Source organism: Hevea brasiliensis, chromosome 3, assembly GCF_030052815.1.
Source record: "Hevea brasiliensis isolate MT/VB/25A 57/8 chromosome 3, ASM3005281v1, whole genome shotgun sequence".
Classification (NCBI taxonomy): domain Eukaryota; kingdom Viridiplantae; phylum Streptophyta; class Magnoliopsida; order Malpighiales; family Euphorbiaceae; genus Hevea; species Hevea brasiliensis.
In genome coordinates, this window is record NC_079495.1 from 4,113,355 (window position 1) to 4,135,263 (window position 21,909).

Sequence of the window (21,909 nt, forward strand, 5' to 3'; positions counted from 1 at the left end):
ATAAATAATCAAGAGCAAAACGACTTCTTATAAGTAATGTAGAAGACATTACCATCATGTTTTTGGTCCATTGTTTTTGTTTCTAAATGACAGTTGGGTCCTGAAACAACTTACAAACATCAATAAACGGTGTCGTTTTACCGTGACTGGCAAAAACTCCTCGCCTCGACGCACTCACAGTAAGACAATCCAGTAAAAAAAAAAATAGTAAGACAATCGAGTTATCGTAGCTCAAGAAACATTTAACTCTAACCACCGGACCCCTTAGGGTGAGGTCTATGATCCATTGGCTTGAACTCGTGGTTCCAATGCCCACCACCTTAAATTCCTAATTTTTGGACCCAAACCCACGTGGACTAGGCCTTGACGATGCTGAGTCCGCAAATTGCCTCCTTGATTCTGACCTCCTCTTCCTTCTTGCAGTACCAGGAGGAGCCTTACCCAGGAGAAGACCCAAAATATCAAATGATTATACTATAGCATATTCATAAACAATCAAAATATGCAACAATATATACACTAGCATACAGAACATGCAACCGTGCAAGTTATCAGGTCCTGTTAGCATACCAGAAATTGAAGATAAGTTTAATAAAACAGAAACAGTGGAAATGTTGACAAGTTCCATATAACTTTACCCTTAAAAACAAGATGGTTTATATGATGATAGAATTTTAGATGCCATAAGATTATTAAAAGAAATCCTAAATATAGGAAAAACAAATGAATGACCATGGGCATAAAATGACTTGGACACATATGGTTGAAATTCTAGTTGGTTTCTTCTTGTTTTTCATTATCTCAATGAATGGAGTGTCATGCAAGGGACATCCGAAATTTTCCTTCCATTCTCTCTAATCTGAAAGAGTTTAAAGATATCATTACCCTCTGAAAGGCTAACTCAAGTAAATCAATAAGGTTGATGCTTCCAATACCCAGTACTCGAACGAGATAGAACCAGTGTTGCGTGGTACCCATGTGGGAAGACTACTGTCTACATTGTCTTTCATAGTCCACATGATCTATATTCTTTTCTAACAAAGGTTAAAAGAAATAAAGACGCTTTGCATTTTCTGATGTCACACAAAAATTGTTGTTGACTAGAAGTTGAACTCATTTAATTTTGATGATGGCAAAGCCTTGATTGGAACTAGTAATAGTTTTCCTAAGTGTTAGCTTTTTGATAGAACAAGGCACACATCGATGATCCCACAAGGGACAACAGTTGGGTTGCCATTAGTGGGCCAACATTATTCCTGTGTGAGTAGAAAATTAAAGCTTAATATTGAACAGAAAACAACTCTCAAAGATACAGTTTCTAAATTTCCCAGCTGTAGAATAAATTTACGCAATCATAAGGTTTTAACAGCATCAAGTAAAGATAACAGTAAGAACTGAATGGCATTCAAACTCCATCCTATCTAGAATAGGTTAGCATATTCTACCAATCAGCAACAATCCTTTACCAATGAAATTTACAGTGTGAGAAGTGAACGGCAAAACATGCATTGCACTGTCAATGTATATGCGTTTGTGGGCAAGGTACCTTCTGCTCAGCTTTAAGCGCATCCTCAAGATTGCTCAAAGCAGGAATAGATCCCCCCTCCATTACGCCCATTAGATTCTTCATACGGACGCGCATTTGGAATAGTTGAGCAACAAGTTGACTCACCTAAAATTCACACCATAGCCATACTTTACATTCCAGGGGAAAAGATAGAGCTAATATTTGCAAGTAGAAAATAGTAAAGAACTTCCCCACTTGCCAGGGAGGCTAAGATAAAATCAGTATATAAACCCATATCAAGTAGAAATAATACATACCTGCTGCTCTGTTTTCCCGGAATCCTGAGCAACTCTCTTCCTCCTGTCAGGAGATTCTGCCAACAATTCTGGCTTCTCTCTTTCCTCTGTAAATAAACACCAAATTAGAAAGCTTTCCAAGTATCAGATGTTTGAGTAATAAACAAAAGAACACTATCTCACTTAGAAATAAGCAAAATACACCCTGTGTCTCTGATAAAAAGGGATTTATAATGGACCACGTAGATAGACAGTTACATTAAAGAAAGTATTCCATCTCCCAAAACAGATTTTGGTTACTTGCAATGTGTTTAACATCCGTGGCACAAAATGAGTTGCTATATGACATTACTAATACACGTTCTTGGAGAAGAAGATATGTCAATTTACCAATGTACAAAAGGAAGAATATGGCATCTGACAAGACAACTGACAACCTGTATGGTGTAGAATTACTGTTGGTTTTAACTACCTTCCATGCTCTGTATAGTATTGTCCTTTCCCTCATATGGAATTCAATAGGAACATTAGACTGCCTAAATGCATACCAGGTGAGAAAAGGGCAATTATATGTTCTCTCAGTTATTAACTAATTTTCCAATAGACCATAATACCCTGATAAGAAAAAGCATTAAACCATATTTAACTCTTAATGGATATATGAGATTGATGTAAACCATTCAATACACATACAATAAATATTAATATCACCAGTTTCCTACTATCTCATTGTTACTCTGTCATTAAACAAATTTCCAACTTGTTTCAGTTATGTTTTATAATCAAATGTGGTTTTTACAAATAGCAGAGAGAAGATACCAGGAGTCATTGCTTCAATCATTGCTTCCATTATCTTCAAACTCTTCTCCGCTTCTCGAATTTGTGCAGGAGTAATCTGTTTTCATAGGAAAGTTATTTGAAGCTTCTTCCAATAGTCTATGGAGTTCAAAGTAATTGACAAACAAGCTATTTCTAAGCAATTTCATCATTTGGGTTCATATTTTGAACCAGAAAAATGGACGCTAAAATGCTGCTGGTATAATTACTTCTATAAGTGATACAAAAACTGAAGCATGATGCATCTTTTACTCGCCAGCAAACATAATTATAATGAAGAACTGGAAAAGCAGCCTTTATACCTTCCCCATTCCTGGGATCATCCCTATGACACGAGTCATGGAACCCATACGCGCAACTGCGCGAGTTTGCTTTAGGAAATCATTGAAGTCAAACTTGGCACTCATTATCTTCTTTTGCAAGTCTTCAGCATCTTCTTGGCGCATCTATAGAGATGACAACACAGAATTGCATCAACATGTACCTTTTCAAGGAAATATAAAACGGAATTTATGAGAACTTACGACTTCTTGTGCCTTCTCTACAAATGAAAGAACATCTCCCATTCCTAGGATGCGACCAGCCATACGATCTGGGTAGAAAGGTTCAAGATCCTCCATTCGCTCTCCCCGCCCTACAAGCTTAATTGGCTTCCCTGATACCTATCACCATTCAACTATTAAATACAGGATATAAATTAAATCTCAGTACGACAAAGCTTGTATTTCGTATAATTATTTCAATAACAAAGGAAAACCACTACTATAAAAAAATAACATTAAGAAATTCAAAAAAAAAAAAAGCAGCCACAAATATCCACAACTCAAACAGCATTTACTCCAAATTCATGCACAATTCTTTTAAATGGCAATATGGAATATAACCAGCCTCTCCAATATAAGGCTTATATTGCATACTCAAATGCAACATAATCTCTTCTAACTTTCAATGCCTTTCACATGGTTAATGAAGCAGTCGTGATAATTTTCTGATGGACAAAACCAGCCAAAATATTCAATATTTACATTCATATAGAGTAGAAACACATTCAACATATTAACTACCTCTGTGAGCATATGCCTACAATAAGCAAATTGTTTTGAGCTATAGCACATTAATTGCTCTCTCTCTCTACAGCTTAATTAGTTCTGTCAAGCCAGTTCTCATTGTTCAGTCCAAGCGATTAATTGGAAATAGCACTGAGCAGGTCAGACTGGCACGTGTCCAGCTTACTAGTATAAGAGGCCTGAGATTTCTAACTGGATTCAACTTTTCTGCATTTAATCTCAAGCTTGTAAGGTCCATATTTCTCCTAGGCCAGCTAGTTATTACTTAGATGACCACATTTTCAAATGTTCCAAGGAGCTCCTAGAACTTAAACCCACCCTAAAATATTACCACAAGCCCTTCATCACATTCAGACATCTATCATGACTCATTATCAGAAAAGCAATTGACCTTACAAATCCAATGAACTAAATACAACTAACTAGCTTTGTGGGAGACCAACATTCTTGATAGTCGAATTGCAACACTCATCACAGTTCTGAGAATAAATTATTTCTTTAAGAAGAAGCTCCTAAGAGATAATAGCATAAACGAAAATCCAGGAAAATTATAAAAGCAAACCTCTTTGACGCTTAGGGCTGCACCACCTCTAGAATCCCCATCTAGCTTTGTCAAAATGGCACCCGTAATTCCAATTTCAAGATTGAAGGTTGAAACCAACACTGAAAATTTACAAAAGGAAAAACATCATATGGTCAATTTTTGTGTAGTCATAATTGGCATAAGAGCAATTATAGTCCAATATAGGGAATTATAAGTTGTACATAGCACCAAAAAAAAAAAAAACAGCCAATTTTTTACTTTCATATACAGACCTAAAAAATTATCAGAAACTAATATGCCAACAGCATCAAATCAACAAAGGCATTATGCATAAAAGCATTGAATATAAAGTTAGATCTGCTACTTATTTTCATTCACTATTTAGATGTTAGAAATTGCATGTAAACTGAAGAAAAAAAAAATCCAACTTTCTTATGCATAAACACTTGTGAACGGATGGACTACTCTATGAAAGAGAAATGGAAATATTTCTCATGTATACTACAGATTTGCATAGACATTTGTGCTCTCTATGAGTTGTCAAAAAGTTTATGGATATTAGTTCTCCTCGCAGTTGCATACTCATTTGCTACTTTAGCAGGAAAACCATATATGCTAATTGGAATGCTTATAGCCCGACATAGCTGCATTCTTGATGGTCAAAGACCATTATCATCAAACAACAATTATATTGTCCAACCTGAAACGTAGTACCACTACCACATTGCATCAAATGAAGTTGTAGCAAAATGAGCATACACAAGTTGACCAATGAATGGGAAATAAGCATGGCAGTCTTAGACAAAGTACAGTAATAAAATCTAATGACTAATGAACATATCATGCCCCTAGATGCAAACTCAAAATTTACTCCATCTATCTACATGAGGAATAGAATAGTCCCTAAGCACTGGTCTAGCCCTCAAAAACACAAGAAAAAGATAAGAGATCATGATCTGAGAAGGCAAATCAAAATTTAAAAACTCTCAAACTATTTGACCATCATAAAATGAACAGTAGAAGTCAGACTACCTGCTGCTTCTTGGCCAGTCATTGCATCCACAACCAGCAACACTTCTGTGGGATTCAATACCCGCTTCACTTCTTTTAGCTCATCCATCATTGCTTTGTCTATCTGTTAAAAATTAATAAAGATAAATAATAGTCAGTAAGATCAAGATATGAGAACCACTGAATCAGCAAGGATGTAAAGACATTATCTTATGAATCCCTAGAAGTAGTATTACCTGCAGTCTTCCAGCAGTGTCTACTATGACCACATCTAAGCTTTTCTTTTTGGCCTCCTCCAAGCCTCTTTTAGCTATTTCTGAAGGTTTAACCTCCGTACCCTCAGTGTAAACAGGCACACCCACCTGTCACAAGCTATAACTAAAGATGAGAATGCTAGTAGATAGCCAAATAATGACGCATACAAGTTATAACAGCAAAAATAATGACCTGTATAGCACAGACTTTCAATCATACCGCAAAACTTATTGTATTATATCTAAAGAAGAGCTGCTAATTCACATTAAGTTGATAGGAAACACAAGTAAGAACATTTAGGTTCCATCTTGGAGTAAGAAACATGAATATCTATTGCATCAACCTATCAATATTAGCATCTCTAGTTGGTAAGAGCACCCATCTCTGCTAATAGAAACATTTTTAATATTCCATAACCACTTCATTTGACATCTTCCATAAAATACAAGGGTTAATACAAGAATAGGAAGCAAAGCAGATAATTAGATCAACATATTCTTGTTCAAATGAGTATGCAAAAGCACTCTCCTAACCATGAGAATCCAATACCTGTTCACCCAAAATGACAAGTTGGTCTATAGCGGCAGGTCTGTACACATCTCCAGCAACAAGCAAGCAAGACTTCCCCTGCAGAAAACATCACATATACTGGTTTATGAGGCTAAGCATACTGCAATACTAATAATCAGAACTGCACACAAGCATGCACTTGCACCAACAAAATGGAGAAAGATAAAGGCAAAGCATTTGATAATGCACCTGTTTCTTGAGATAATTAGCTAACTTTGCACAAACAGTTGTCTTTCCAACTCCTTGTAGACCAGCCAGTAATATAACAGTGGGGCCAGATTTTGCAAAAACCAGTTCAGACACCTCCCCACCCATCAATTTTACAAGCTCATCATGTACAATCTGCATGAACAAGAAAATAATAACTGCTCATAAAAACAATAAAGAAAAAAAAATAATGCAACAACATAATAAAAAACCTGTCAACAATAAAAATGATATGTTGCATGTACTTGCATCAGATATCTTGTAATTGATAATTCACATTTTACTGAAAAGCATTATGATTTAAGAATTTTGACAAATCCCAATCTACATACCATGTCTGCTCCAGCAGAACCAAAATCTTTATTCACAAACATAAAAGGTGAAGCATCAACAAGTTAATTTTACAAATTCTTAATTGTTAGTTCAAAGCAACACTCACCTTGACCAACTGCTGATCAGGTTTCACTCCTCGTATGAGGCCAACACCCACGGCTTGGTCGCTTACTGATTGCACAAACCTTCTAACAACAGGAAGACTCACCTGTCACCAGAGCAACCTTATTAGTCCATTTTTATACGAAAAAATCTGATGTTGCTGACCAAAATTCACTTACATCTGCTTCCAGAAGAGCTCTCCTGATATCTCTCATAGGCTCCGCAATATTGTCCTTGGTCAAAATCTCTGAAACACGAATAAATAAATAAACAAATAAGTAAAAATTCAAGCACATAAAAAATAAAATATCAATATCCAAATTCGCATATATTTCTTCTCTAATAAAGTGGAAAGATTTAAAAAAAAAATTGAAATTGATAAGAAAGAACATGTAATTGAGAAAGGACAAAGAAAAGAAAAGCTAAAACCTTCTCCTTTGAGCTTGCTCCAAGCCGCTTCAAGGCCGCTTGTTAACTGCCCAAACATTTCCGCCTTTACCACGCCACGAACGTCTCTTTTGAAAGTAACGCTCTTGCAATTCACCCAGCCCCATATCTCTCTCTGTTTACAACGAAGGCATTGAGTAAACAAACTTTCTAGGAAACCAAACAGAGTCTAAAAAGACATTAAAAGAATTGAGTGATTCTTCACTTACAGCGAACAAGTTTCTGGAAGAAAGGGAAGAGACGCTGCTGGAACCAGTCCATGAAGAACGAAAACCAGAGGAAATTCTCCTGCATTTGGAGAGGTTTAAGTCTCTGTGATTGTTTCTCGTCAAAAAGCTAGAGGAGAAATGGCGGGAGGCAACGGTCGAGAACTGTACGGCATCCATCTCCAAGCTCAGAGTCTCCGCTGCTTTTTATCCGCTGAAAATCCGTTTTTGGTTCGACTCCTATCCACTCTATCTAGCTGGATGATAATAATATACCACGCGGCCTGTTGTTTTGGATTTGCTTACATCTTGTTGATCATGGCCCTTCAAGTTGGTGACCTGGATGCATCAGAATTCGGGTCATGGCCGCGGAGCGCTAAAACGCAACGTGGTTATGCCGTTTTGATCTGGGCCATGACCATATATAGTTATGATGCTAAGAGGCCCATCTGATTTCTAAAGAGGACTAGAGAAAATAAAAACACGCACCGGCAGAACTCCATGAGAGGATCTAAAGCTGCTCTAAATCTTGGTTCATTTACCAAATACATGTGAGCAGCGGAGACAAGAAGATGCTGAAGTTTCTATCAAAGGTGCGGATTGAGTTCAATGGGCGAGACCCTCGTATAGCCTCTTGTATGGAATTCTTAGCCCAATGCAACGCCCGCAAGGCCAAGCAATCGAACCCCGCTTGCCAGGTTTTGGTCAAGCGCCGAATCGATGATCACCCTCCACAAATCACCGTCACTTTTGTCAATGGAGTCGAGGAGGTTTTTGACGGCGCTACTGTTTCTGCCCAGACGTTGAGGAACATGATTTTGGAGAAGGGTCAGCTCATTGAGACTGAGCAAATTTTCCGTCAAGCTGGACATAAATGGCCTGTTACTATTCCGGAGGAAGAGCTTCACCAGCCTGGCCCTGTTACCAAGGTTAGTGTAACCGTTCCTTTTCCTCTTAAATGTCTTTGATTTTTTTTTTTTTTCGTTTGGGCATTTCGTCGAACAATTGGTATGGTATGGAAGGGTAATTCATCTCTTTTAGGTTTTATTAGTGCTTCCGGATTTTCTTAATTGATACTGATGAAAATGTTCCCAAAATAGCTTGAAAGTGATGGAGCAGCAACAGAGCAAACAAATGAGAAGCAACGTCTCCGGCGAGGTCACTCCGAAGTTCAAATTGGTATTAGAATTCTTGGATGGACAATGTGAAATTTCTGTGATGTTAGATCATACCTAGTATGGAAGAAAAAATAGTCCTTTTGTTTGACGAGAGATTTCTTGTAACCGTCTTCTCATTGGAGGTATCTTGTGGGAGTGGTACTATACCAAGAGGTGTGTTCACCTTCTGCTATTACTTTGGGACCAGTACTGTCAGATACTTACTCCTATTTGCACTTACACATGTTGGATGTCTTGTCCTTGGTATTCTTGTTCTCTTAGATAGTTATTGTTTTTGACAAGTGGTTTCTCTTGTTACTTTTGCTCAGAATTTTTATGCATGATGTTGTTAGTGCTCTTCTGTATGTTCAATTCGATTTTTTTTATGTTATAACTGTGCACATTTTTTTTCTTTTATTGTGTTCTATTGAGGCATTAGCACACTACAATTAAAAGATGTTTCTTTTCAAATAAAAGGCAAATGGGTTTAATTTGGAACACTCTATCAGTAGTCATATAGATGAGACCATGCGTATCATTGTTTATTTTGCTTCGGTGCAACTCCTGTTATCTCAATGTGTTCTGCATTTTGATTTACTTTTCCACTTTGTCTTTTGTCCATATTCAAATAATCAAGATATCCTATTGCTCTTACCTTTACACGCTGATTTCTTACTACTCTCTTCCTATGGAAGATGTGAATGCTGCCTTTAATTATCAATGGTCATTGTTTTGTTTGTTTTTGTAAGTTTAGCCACTCAAATGTTAAAGTTTTGTTGATAATTGTTCCTTAAACATCAAGTTGTAGAGACATAGAGGACAGGTTGTGATGCAAGCCTTGGCTGAATGCTGTAAAGGAGAGCACAATTCATTCAGCCATAGAAGATGGACCGTCCTTCACCTAAGCACAAACACACCAGCACGTACACAAATAACTCAACTTCTAACAAGATAGACAGCACTTTGGAACAAAGAGGAGTTTCATTAACTTTGAAAAACAGAAAATACAAGATGTCAGTGGCACTTGAAACACAATAACAACCTGTGCTAGAGTTTCTCAAGTATAAGTCTAAGATATTACAAGTGACAACTTGTAATAAATCTAAGTTCTAGGTGGAATTTAGCAAAGAACATAACTTCACAAGAGTTTCAGTTTGAGAGCTTGAAGCTTCTTTACAATGGAGGAAGAAAATACAATCTCAAAAATCTCCAGCAAAATGAGGGAGACTACCCTTTTAGAGGTGAGTTTCTGCCAAGCATGGCTATTACCCAATGAACCATGCTTGGCTTGGATAATTCCCTTAGTCTTTCTATAAATGTTTAAATTACACTACCATAAAAAGAAGCCCTCCCAAATCAGATCACAATCTCCTAAAAATGTTCTTTGTCTTGTAGTCTAATTTGGTAAATTAGCTTTTACCAAAATTATAAAAGAAGCCTCCCAAATCAGATCACAATCTCCAAAAAATTTTCTTTATCTTGTAGTTTGATTTGGTTAATTAGCTTTTACTAAAAATGTAAAAGAAGTGAACAATAACCAACACCAATAGCTCTTACATATTGGGCAAAGCTGTATCTTCTAATGTTTGGTAGACTTGTAGAAGAAGAGGTCTCACATGCCATGTCACCTTCCACATTAGCTGCCACATCCTCCTTGGTTGCCATCATTCATCACGTGGCATGCCACCTAAGCCATGCTCCAATGGGTCTCCTAAGCATTCGGCCATGTTTGTTCCTTTTTGTTCTCGTATGTGCAATGTCATTAGGCAAGTGGCGCATCCTTGAGGGCTTGGCGAGTCCTTGGCCAAATGGTGTTCCTCCATTAGTGCTTGCAATGCCTTGCCCGTGATCTTGTGATAGCTCCCTTGAACATAGGTGGGTCAAGTAAGTCCTCCACGATGTCTTCATTAGGTCGAACAAGAAGGGGTTGAAGAACAAGCTGGAGACTGTATTTTAATTAAATATAAATGTTGTGTGGTTATTATAGTAGAAAGTAAAGAAAATATAGAAATAGATGTTTGATTTTTAAGTGCATAATCCCTCATAGTTGTGTTTTGGTGACGAATGAAATGGCTTTTTGTTTCAATGATTCACAAATGCTGCTGCTCACTGATTAAAATATCTAAATATTTGATAGTATATTTTGCATAAAAAATATATGCTCAGCGAGGCTGAGCAGGTCATTGAATCTATGCCGGTGAAACCTGATGGTGCAGTGTGGGGAGCACTTTTAGGTGCCTGCAAAATCCATAAAATTGTAGTGTTAGCAGAGGTGGCTTTCGATGGGTCATTGAGCTTGAACCTGCAAATATTGGTCACTAAGTTTTGTTGTCTAATATTTATTCTGAGGCTGGGAATTTGGAGGAGATGGTAAGGATTAGAGTAATGATGAAGAAGAGGAATCTCAAAAAGAACCCAGGCTGTAGTTATGTTGAATTTAGTGGGAGAGTTCACCTCATCAACGCTGGAGATAGAAATCTTCCTCAAACTGAGGAAACATACAGTGCTGGATGAGTTAGAAATTTTGGTTAAAGAACTTGATTGTTTAACAAGAATGGTCAAGAAAGAAGTGATGAGTTTCTAAACGGTAGGGGCATGCAGAGTGAAAAGTTGGCAATTGCATACGGGCTCCTGAACACTGGAGAAGGGTCAGAGATTGTTGTGATAAAGAATCTTAGGATATGTGGAGATTGTCACATGTTTATAAAGTTGGTCAGCAAAATTGTGAATCATCAATTTGTTGTCACGGATGCAACCCGTTTCCACCAAAGATTATTGGTGATGTACATATGTTGGTCTTAATTTGTTTCAACAAAACTGGACAATAAGCTATGAAGAGGTTCAAGTTTTCAATTATTCAGTTAAAAGAATTGCAGTTGAAATTTGAGCCTTGTGATGGCCAACTCAAGTTACTTGGCAATCAGCTCCAGGATGTTGCACATTCATTGATGAAGACGATAGGCTGAATGTTGTTAGAAAAAGGAACTGAATTCAAAAACAGGAAATCATTTCGATGCGCTGTTGTGCCTTTTTGGCTCATGCACCTTTCAAGAATCAAAAGAAATCTCCTCCAATGCGCTTATTCCGATTAAAGCTGGAACCCTCGGATTCAAAAAAGAAAAGGATGCATTAAAATTCTCTCAAAAGAAGAAAATATCAAATGCATCTTTTCGAATTCCAGTTCTACTGAGCATCAGGAATGAGATGTAAATAATGTTGCAGGGAATTGTAACTATTTAAGACTGCATTCTCTTCTACATCGATACCAATCTACAATTGCAAATTAAAACGGGTTCTCATTACCGTCTTATCAAGAAGAAGAACAAAAACAAGAAATTAATGAATACGCAAACCGCAAAGGCACCGCATGCTTCTGAATCCTAAGCTATGAGAAAAAAAAAAAAAAAAAATCAAATTTTCAAAACTAGAGTGATTCAGCTTCGTGATATTATAGCCAGCTTTAGAATTATGAAGTCTAAAGCTCAAGTTCTTATCAGAATCAAATGAAACTTAAAAATGTGAATGGAGACCAATGAACTTTAGTTAAGTGGTACAAGGTTCGTCTCCGAGGGTTTTGAGCATCAGTCAAAGCCATTACACATTCATTAAAAAAAAAAAAAAAAAAAAAATTGAAAACCTACCTCAGTGTTGCGATGTGTGTTTTTCTTGAATTTCAAAAATCTTGGATCAACATGGCAATTTATGTCATCTACTAATGAAAAATATAGTTAAAAAACCCACATAATCTGTCTACACAAATTCCTAAAACATTAAAAGTCAACAGATGATCGATGAGGAGAACCATGATACTGAAAATGGATAGACAATAGTTTCAACATAAAGAAAACTACAAACCAATGAAGTTTTGTAGTCTTGTCAAACTCAAAATGCATACATTCTGACGGATAACTAATGGTTGTTGACTACGATCAGTTGCAAAATTATATTCTTCCTGGTCTGCCTAACAAATACCATTTCGACACCAACACTCTACAGTCTACTCTGTGATCAGATCCGTAACTTGTTGAATACCAGATGAAGCATCAAGCAGAAAATGTGCGTTTCAAATCAAGTATTCATAATAAAAAACATCTAAGTTGGTATATATCAGTAAGATCATTTAAGAACAAAAGATTAGCATGCAGAAAAAGAAATAAGAATAAAGGATAATAAATCAGACATGACCGCTGCAAATGAAGAAAAAAAAAAAAAAAGGCCTACATCTGCAATGGTTGTGGTAACCAAGGTACGAGCTAGGATTGCCATTTTCTGAAGCTGGTCTCCAGGCATGGATAGGGCATTTTCTTTCTCAGTTGGAGATGGAAGTTCCATATATTGATTTAAAAGAGATACACTCTTGACTTGATCAGGGAAGACACACCAAAAATGAGTTTCTCTACAAAAGCTGCTGCATCTCTATTTCAATCTTGTAGCACAAGTGATTTAAGCATCAAACTGGATACATTGAGATACCCATCAAACCACAGAGCAGTCTTATAAGTACTTCATTCATCTGCAAGTTTACAGAGATTAGTATTATATCAGAAAACATGCCACATACAGTGGAGATGGACGCTAGACAGGAACCAGAGAGGAGGTATTGAAAAATCTCATGATTATGAAAAACTCATGTAATTGATTATTGATTGATATTTGTATGAATAATTGATTTATAATTTATTATTAATATTAATTGGTGTACAAATTTGGATTCTTAGGTTCAATTTTATTGAATTAATAAAATTATTTATAATCTTTTTTTTTCTTTGAAAAAAATTGCTCCATATGATATAATTCTCACTAATCACCTGGCACCAACACCAAGAACTTAGTTTTTTGAGCAACCAAATGCAAAGGATAACTTTACTCTTCAATTAATTGCCAATAGTATACACAGCTCCTGAAAAATACTATAAAACTACTGAGCTAGAGCAGTTCCAAGCTGGAATTCAGCTTTTGATCAAGAAAGTGTAACAAGGAATTAAAAGGATTAGATGCTGTACTATGAAGAAGAGGATGTTAGAATAGTTGAAGGATATTAAACATGAAACAGCAGCTCACGATTAAAGAAGAAATATACATTAAATCACACAAATCGCACACAATATTTTCCATAAGAAACACACAACATGCCAATACCAACTTGTTTCATCAGTTGGCATTTTTCCCCACCACTGCACATCGTAAGTCGTAACATCGATGCCCTTCACCTCCAAGCTTCGAACAGCTCTGTTCTAGGATTTATACAACCTGCCATACCAACTCCCTTTCTCTTCTCTACAGATCCCGCTGCCCAAACCATTGCCTGCTCAATCACCCTTTTGGATTCCTTTCTGAGATTTGAATCACTTGATTGGCCAGTTCTGTTCTTAGAAGTTCTTATTTGGACTTTTCCACTCTTACTTGCAAGGCTACCCTCTAGGTTTTCATTTATTAATGCATTTACTTGGGATACAAGTTCACAAGGACAAGTATCAACCAAAGACCGATTTACTCCAGGAATGTTCTCAATAGAAGTCAGGAAAATTGGACGTCCACTTTCAGTTGTAGAATCATCTTCCCTGTGTTGAGTGGGGCTCCCAATGCTAGGTTCTTCAGAAATAAATACTTTCTGCCCTTCACTCCCCTCACTGGCTTCCTCATTAGCCTCCATGAAAGACAGTTGAGAAAAGCTCTGGTGCCCATTCTCATCAGAAGGCTCAAGGTGGGAATAAGGAGCTGATTCTATAACAGATTCTTCTCTGTACCTAAGTGTCCTAACAATAAGAGTCTTAAGAAAGTTCATCACTTGGACAGCATACATCAATGCCGTTAACGGATCTGACATCTGCAATTAAAGGGAAAAAAGGGTTAAAACAGTCAATACACCACATGTTGATCAAAACTGTATTTTAGTGAGGAATACCGGACAAAATAGATTTGAAGAAATTCAGTATTTTGATGTGTGTTTGAATAATAGCATTTTGACAGTAAATTACATAGGATTAAATGGGTATGCCTCCAACCTGCTTAACTCCACTTACCGCTTATGAAGAAATCCTGTACATTTTTCTAGCAAGAGATAATCCTTCGGGAAGATGTCGAATGCATATTATCAATTTAGTCTTACTGGGGTTACGATAACAATAAATAATCGCAATACAGTGCATGAAGTAGGATACTTGCAGCTCAAAATTTTGGGCAATATATAACATTTACTCACTTGAGTCATGTTTGGTGCAAAAACCATGGCAACGTTACGTGCATTCATCTTGTTCAGATGTTCCAGTTGAACAACATCAGCCATTAGGTTTATCGCCCAATCCAGCAGAGAAGCTTCTGTTGGAGGAAGGAGCCTTGCTAGCTGAACACATTCTTCCTCTGACTGAGATTGCATTACCTGCTCTTGCGAAAGAGAGTCCAAGACACCAGTTGGGAGTTCTCTAAACCAAGCCTACAAAATTGACAAATATAGAAAATTAATGCAAATTATCATGTGCAACCAAGATGAATTGTCAACATACAGTTCAGATCTTCAATAGTTTAATTGGGACAATGGTCATAAGAAAGTATTTGAAAGGAGTCAGGTCATACCTTTATAAGACCTGCCAAGCAATGAACATCAATGCCTTCTGGGACCACTCCCCTATTTAATTGTTCCCTAACATACTCCTCCTGGCTGTTCTCTGCATTAATTCTAAAAATTCCTTCTGCCTGTACAATTAAATTCAAAATTGAATTCCTGTTAAATTTGGATATTTATACAATCTCTAGACCATTTTCCTCTTTATCCAAAACAAATTAGTGACCTATAAACAACCTAAATGTGCACACGGATGAGCTTCTACACCAAATGAACGATGTTATATGGTGCACCTAGGAGCTAGTTGGTTCTATAATTTCGGCTGGCAAACACATAGACATAATAATACCTGCAAACCTCCTTGGGCATACAGTTGTCTTTGCATCATCAAGAGTATTGTGGGCACACTATTTCCTCTGGAGTCATATGAAAGCTGCATGGACTCAGTTGAAACCCCAAAAACAGTTGCACTACAGAAGAAACGCAATTAGTTAATGCTAAGACGGAAGAACCAATCTCTACATCTCTGGAATGCTTGTAAAGACAGAAATAAGTTGTAATCTTTCTATAACAATACATAGATACAAGTTTACGTGATCAGATGATACATCGCAAGTACGTTAATATGAGTTACACGTGACATTAAAGTGAGAAAGTAAAATCAAAATGAGTCAACAACTAGTAGACACACACACAATAACTACATCTATGGTAGTGCAACCTACATAAGTGAATTGTCCAATGTGAAGGCTGATGTAGGAGATGGTGGTGCTATTATATAAGCATTAGCAGCAATCATTTAACATCACAAAAAGCAAAAGTCACCCAATCAGTTCCCCTATGCCCATGAAATATACACATATTTTGCAGCCTCTTCAACATCTATAGGTGACTCACAAGTATGAATGTGTAAGAAATGAGGACAAGTAAATGCTATGGACACAGTGGTGTTATCAAGAAGGAATGGCTTATTATTATCAGAATGCCTCCTCCTTGTGAACAGGAATTGAATTTTCAGAGCAGACAGAAGAAGATACTGTATGAGCTGGCCAAGAAATGGGGAGAAAGTGGGCAATGTTAGATGATTGCAAAATGTTTACAAGGAAAGACAATATTTAATCCCCATAGATGACTTAAACTAAGGGTTCAGATATGAATTCCAACAGATTTTATAACCATTGCATAATTAAATAATGATAATCCAGCTGCAACTTAAGATTCGACCCTGTGGCATTAAGCAAATCAGCAAAAGAAAAAGACATCCACAAAAAAAACAAGACAAACCGTTTATTAGATGAAGGTGATACATTCAAGTTTCCTCCAATATTATGAAGATAAAGGAAGATATGAAGCAATTGCAGTAACTAGAGACTGTAAGAATTTAAGGGGTGTGGGGGGATGTTGGAAAGATTGGTGCAACTATAATTACAAATTCAACTTTGGACGTGAAGAACAGCATGAGAAATCATGGTTTGCTAAAGCTAGCATTAAATAGAACTTGTAAAAAAAAGAAAACCCTCAATAATCGTATTCTACCAGAAAGGATAACTGATGCTGTATGCAAGCTGGATAGTGAAGCAAAAGAAATATTTGGGGCAATAGCCAAGAAATCAAAATTTGATGAAAATTGGGGATACAAAAGTGAAATTTGAGATTTGTTTTGTGATCCCAAACCATTCCTAAACGACTCAAGACAGAATGAAGAGTGATCTTCAGTAATTCTAGAAAGAGGCAGACCAAACCATAAATCTCAACAAACATAGAAAGCAAGCAATTCACCACAAAAACTGCAACAGAAATCTCAAAATGTCCCAAAATGGAAAGCAAAGAAAGTTCCCTTCCAAAACTGACCTGGCACTAGGAGCTCTCCTGGGGACCTCAGGCTCAAATTCAACAGGCAAGCCAAGAAACCCATTGAACCTATCAAAAGTGACATGGGCAACATGCCTGACATTTGTGGGCAACCCAATCTCCATGTTGCAAAGCTCCTTACCCCCAGCAGCAGTAGTACTACACCCAACAACGGACCTCCTTAAAGCAGCCACCAAAAATTCAAGAAGTGACAGCTGATCCCCTTCTCTCTCCCTTATTTTCCCCTCAATGGACCTATCCTCCAGTTCCTGTTCCTGTTCCTGTTCGTGTTCTTGTACTTGTTCTTGGTCTATTTCTTGGGGTCTAGTGGGGCTATGTGGAAGTTGTTGGTGTGGAATATCATTGTTGACACATGGTGTGGAAGAAGAGCTTGAAGGAGAAGGGAAATGAGATGGAGATGATTGGAGTACTTCCGTCATTGTTGGTTTTAGGAAAAAGATAGAGATAGAGAATTTTTATGTCAAAAATTGAAAACAAGAAATGGTCTTTTTTTCTTATTTTGGATTGTGATGAGAGAAAGAAAGGTCAAGATTTCCGTGTGGGCATGTAGAGTTGGATTGAAGGAAGGTTTTTGTGGGTATGGTAGGACGTGACTATCATCACTCTCGATTTCTTTCTTTTTGTATTGTTTCCTTCTTTCTATCTTGGCTGGCTTAGATATTGAGGCTTCAAGAAGCAAACAGAGAAATGCGTTGAGAGAGAAAGAAAGCAAGAAAGTAAAGCTTTTAGAGAGAAAAAAAAATGACAGGCATAAGGTAAATCAGACACTGGTACACAGAGAAAGTAGGCCAATTCTTATACCTCACCCATTCCTCTGGAATAAGCAATCTGAAGATACTTCTAGTTCTCTTCCTTTTTTCGTCTCTTTGAATATCGCCAAATCAGCTTAAACATCACCATGGATCCCTTAAAAAGAAATACATAAAATGCTTCAGAATAATGTAAACCGCAACAGAGTTTTGGGGCGTGTTTGGACTTGTTCTGTAACAACTTGTTCAAGATTATTTTATTGAATAAAAAAAAAAATTGTTGCCACTTGCCATAATCTTGCTCATGTTTGCCGTTGTGTTAGGGATGACAACGAGTAGAGTTCTGTAAAAATTTGATCTAATTATTATTATTTAATTAAATATTTTTAAAATTTAAATTCATTTTAAATTAAATTAAAATTTATTCTCAATTATCTAAATCCATCCTAAACTCAATTGTTATTATCTAAAAAATATTCGAATCCTTTTAATTTTATATATTTAATTAATAATTTATAATAAAAAAAATATTTTTATTAATAATTTATATTTTAAAAACTTAATAATTTCAAAAAATATTTTAATTTTATTTTATATAAAATAAGATTTATAAAAATTTATAAATATTATTAAAAAATATATATATATTATATTTAATTAAATATTAATATAAACGAGTTCGAGTAATTGATACCCAATATAAAAAATTTAAACCAGATCCGAACCTATCAAGGGTATTAAATTTCAAACCTAAACTCGTTCCAAATCCGATTATATATTATCTAAATCTGTCTTATTAGGGTTCGATTAGATCGGGTATCCATAAAAATTTGATCCGTTCCATCCTTAGCTTGTATGACTTTTTAGACTAATAAGAACTCTATCAACAATATAATTTAAGATATTCATAATATCACTCTCAATACTTTTAATCCTAATAAGAATTTGATGTCTAGTATAAATGGAAATTGATAAGTATAATGTAATTATAAATTTAAAATATAAATATATGAAGATAAATATAAGTATGATCTAATTATTAATATTTGAATATTTATTTTTTTTATATTATGAAATAAATGCTCCATCACTAGAGAAATTCTCAAAATGAGGATGTAGTTGAATCTTTGGACCGTAGAAATTTGAAGTAAATCCAACATAAAAAAGAAATTAGGAGGGGGCCAAACAGGTCCTTAGATTGAGATATGCAACATGGAATGACAGGTAACCTTAGTTAGGAAGGTGATACGCAAACAGAAAAGGCTGTCTTACGCAAGGCCAACCAGTTATGACAGTTGTGAGACCAAAGTGAGCAGAGGACCACCTATTATTCCCCTTCTCGAGACTACTCTTAGCCTCTTAATCCTAATTAAATTCTATTATACTGTTTTTAATTACTTCTGCATTTTGGTCCCCACGCCTAAGCCTTAGGCCCCACGGTTTTCGTCCTATTAGTGCCCCAAAATTTCAGAATTATCTTTTTTAAGAGCGTATTTAATATAAATCTAAAATTATATAAAAATAAATTTAATTATTATTAAATTAAATATTTATATTGAAATTATATAATTAATTAAAATATATATATAAAATATATAAATTTATATATAAAAATTTAATACAATCAAATTTATATAAACTCAAACTTTTCATAAACGCACCATTTTAATAATCAATTCTCATTGCACCTTAAATTTAAGATTTTAATATCTTACCCAGTTGAAAATGATTTTAATGTTTTTAAATAAAATATTTAATGATAAATTTTTAAATTTCTTTGAAAAAATGTAAAATAAGTGAAATAAATAAAATTTTTAAAACTCTGTATTTAAAAGAAAGTAACAAATAGGTTATTATGCAATTTGAACAATTGATTAATATGAATATTATATTTTATATAATAAAATTTATATCGATTAAATATTTAAATTGTATAATTAAATTTTAAAGTATAAAATTTTATATTATTATAATTTTATATAAAAAAAATTAAAATAAATCACTTATATAAAATATAATAATTATTATTTTAATTTAAATAATTTTATTGTGTTAATAGAACATTTAATTTGATAATTCAGTAGAAAACACGCTTCATTCAGTAGTAATCTATTACTATTACTATTAAACTTTACAATTTTTTTATGAATTTATTATGAAAATCATCAAACCTAATAATTTTATGATAAAAAAAATTCCCCAATTCAAAAAATAATAAATCCTCGTAACGGAGGAAATACTAAATCATCACAAAAAAAAAATAGATAACAAAACCCTAAAAGATAAGATAAATTTTGGATGAAAAAATATAAAATAATAAAAAAAAGTGATATTTTTTTTTAAATTACAAAATTATTACAATTAGTAAATTTGATTTAAAAAAAAAGTTAATAATGTAACTAATATCACTTACTTTTCATCTTCTTTTAGGACCATCATCATCTACTAACACTCTATCTTATCACAATTTTCACTCTAATTATTAATCACTATGTTTTAATCATTAGGCATTAAATTTATAATTATGTTATTCACAAAAAAAAAAGTATATAATTATGTATTTGTAAGGAGCATTAGTTGGGTATAATTTAGACATGTAGTATCTCTACCTAGTTAAGCCATTATATTTAATTAATCATAGTTTTATACATTAATCCACATCATTATTATGTATAATAATTGCAAACATGCACTCAATTTGTTTAGTGGAAAATATTTTTCTAAAAAATTAAGTTTTATTGGTAAAAAAAATATTAAGTCATTTTTAAAAGAAAATAACTTTTCTTTTTCGAAAGGCAAAATTATTTTATAAATTTTGATAAATTTATTAAAATGTAAAAATATTTATAAGTATATAATATAAATATATATATATAATTAATTTTATATAAAACATTTTCTAAAAAAAATATTTTTTAAAAAATATTTTTCTTAAACTAATTATATATATTTATAGCTTGTATATAAAAATATTTTTCACATTTCAATAAAATTATTAAAATTTAAAAAATTGAATGACTTTTTTTTATTTATCAAGAAAATATTTTTTATCAATTTATTTTTCTAAGTACTCTAAATAGTAAAAAATATGACAAATATATTTTTTCTATAAAACAAATGGAGACTAAATTACTTAAATAATAAAATAATTTTTAGATGATAATAGGGCATTCTTAAATTATTCATATTAAAATTATAATAATATATTTTATAAAACTGAAATAAAATGGAAATATTTTATATAAAGCATCACCGACTGATTACTTAAGCATAGAAATGAATTAATTTGCATTAAAACGAGGTAAACGAAAAATTCACTTAAAATATGAAATTTTTGAAAAATGAAATGATCGAATATCACAAAAATAAGGTTGAGAGATCAATGGAAAATGAAAAAGAATATGAAAAGCGAAAGAACAAAGAAACTTTCACAGGATTATACCGTTTTAAAGACACTGTTTCAAAATTCAAAACCAATTTCGCGGGCGGCTGTTAGTTTTGGGATGTAAAAGCCCTAGAATAGAATAGAATAGAATAGAATCTCTGAGAATAAAAGGGGAAAACTTTTCTCTATGTGCGAAGGCGAAACCCTAGACGAAAATGACCTCTCAAATCACGCTTGTTATCTTATTCGCACTTAAATTGTTTTTCTCTCTTGTACAAATTACATTTCATACTTTAGAATCCAACCCATAAATATGAATCGTATTGTTTTCCAATTTATCATGAAAACATACTCAATGATTTCTTTTTGAATAAATTTTTTATGAGAAAAGATTTTAATTAAATTTTTATATAATTTTAACTAATTTTTATCTTTTTTTTAAGTAAAAATTTCTTTAAAATTAAATTTTGTATTTTAAATAAAATAATTAATAAAAAAATTTATTAAATTAAATTCTTATAAAATGATTTTTTTTAAATAAATAAATTTAAAAAAATCTAATATAATTATAGTTGATTGTTGCTCAGCCCTATTAAATTCTAATTTGACCTGGTTTGATAAATATTCACTGATAAAAAGTGTATAGTATGAGAGTTGTCAAAATTAACAATTCAACAATTATTTTTAGACTTATATAATTATAATATTACAATATTTTAATTTTAAAATACAACATAAAACTTTTTATTTTAATTTTAAAATATAACATAAAACTCTATAACTTTTAAATTTTGTACAGTCA

The 21,909-nt window shown here is 33.9% G+C and overlaps 3 protein-coding genes across 4 annotated transcripts; 1 reads left to right on the plus strand and 2 right to left on the minus strand.

The window, feature by feature from the left end:
* Nucleotides 1-5: 5 nt before the first annotated feature.
* LOC110645975 (signal recognition particle subunit SRP54, chloroplastic) lies at nucleotides 6-7,641 on the minus strand. The gene is made up of 15 exons (XM_021799258.2): nucleotides 7,386-7,641; nucleotides 7,159-7,291; nucleotides 6,909-6,976; nucleotides 6,734-6,835; nucleotides 6,277-6,429; nucleotides 6,067-6,144; nucleotides 5,499-5,624; nucleotides 5,284-5,386; nucleotides 4,270-4,370; nucleotides 3,165-3,302; nucleotides 2,943-3,086; nucleotides 2,623-2,698; nucleotides 1,825-1,910; nucleotides 1,547-1,672; nucleotides 6-436 (listed from the first exon to the last, which is right to left on the minus strand). The coding sequence occupies exons 1-15, from the start codon at nucleotides 7,560-7,562 to the stop codon at nucleotides 329-331; spliced, it is 1,719 nt and encodes a 572-aa protein (XP_021654950.2). The 5' UTR covers nucleotides 7,563-7,641; the 3' UTR covers nucleotides 6-328.
* Nucleotides 7,642-7,827: 186 nt separating this feature from the next.
* On the plus strand, nucleotides 7,828-8,896 carry LOC110645982 (uncharacterized). Its single transcript, XM_021799267.2, has 2 exons — nucleotides 7,828-8,311; nucleotides 8,483-8,896. The coding sequence occupies exons 1-2, from the start codon at nucleotides 7,955-7,957 to the stop codon at nucleotides 8,588-8,590; spliced, it is 465 nt and encodes a 154-aa protein (XP_021654959.2). The 5' UTR covers nucleotides 7,828-7,954; the 3' UTR covers nucleotides 8,591-8,896.
* A 4,492-nt stretch (nucleotides 8,897-13,388) lies between these two features.
* LOC110645973 (rho GTPase-activating protein 5) lies at nucleotides 13,389-17,982 on the minus strand. Of its 2 annotated transcripts, XM_021799257.2 has the most exons (6): nucleotides 17,775-17,982; nucleotides 16,953-17,639; nucleotides 15,451-15,571; nucleotides 15,113-15,232; nucleotides 14,742-14,972; nucleotides 13,389-14,366 (listed from the first exon to the last, which is right to left on the minus strand). In XM_021799257.2, exons 2-6 carry the CDS (start codon nucleotides 17,390-17,392, stop codon nucleotides 13,746-13,748), a joined length of 1,533 nt encoding a protein of 510 aa, XP_021654949.2. In that variant the 5' UTR covers nucleotides 17,393-17,639; nucleotides 17,775-17,982; the 3' UTR covers nucleotides 13,389-13,745. The 2 variants fall into 2 exon arrangements, with proteins under 2 accessions (XP_021654949.2, XP_057999635.1); XM_058143652.1 differs by having other exon boundaries at nucleotides 16,953-17,982.
* Nucleotides 17,983-21,909: the final 3,927 nt, after the last annotated feature.

Excerpts from the sequence above, each read along its gene's own strand:
- LOC110645975 (XM_021799258.2), bottom strand. The coding sequence starts at position 7,562 with ATGGATGCCGTACAGTTCTCGACCGTTGCCTCCCGCCATTTCTCCTCT. Across the intron at positions 7,292-7,385 it reads CTTCCAGAAACTTGTTCGCT|AGAGAGATATGGGGCTGGGT; the intron begins GTAAGTGAAGAA and ends CGTTGTAAACAG. Across the intron at positions 6,430-6,733 it reads CTGATCAGCAGTTGGTCAAG|ATTGTACATGATGAGCTTGT; the intron begins GTGAGTGTTGCT and ends TTGTTCATGCAG.
- LOC110645973 (XM_021799257.2), bottom strand. The coding sequence starts at position 17,392 with ATGACGGAAGTACTCCAATCATCTCCATCTCATTTCCCTTCTCCTTCA. Across the intron at positions 15,233-15,450 it reads ATGCCCAAGGAGGTTTGCAG|GCAGAAGGAATTTTTAGAAT; the intron begins GTATTATTATGT and ends TTAATTGTACAG. Across the intron at positions 14,973-15,112 it reads GCTTGGCAGGTCTTATAAAG|GCTTGGTTTAGAGAACTCCC; the intron begins GTATGACCTGAC and ends TCAATTTTGTAG.
- LOC110645982 (XM_021799267.2), top strand. The coding sequence starts at position 7,955 with ATGCTGAAGTTTCTATCAAAGGTGCGGATTGAGTTCAATGGGCGAGAC. Across the intron at positions 8,312-8,482 it reads AGCCTGGCCCTGTTACCAAG|CTTGAAAGTGATGGAGCAGC; the intron begins GTTAGTGTAACC and ends TTCCCAAAATAG.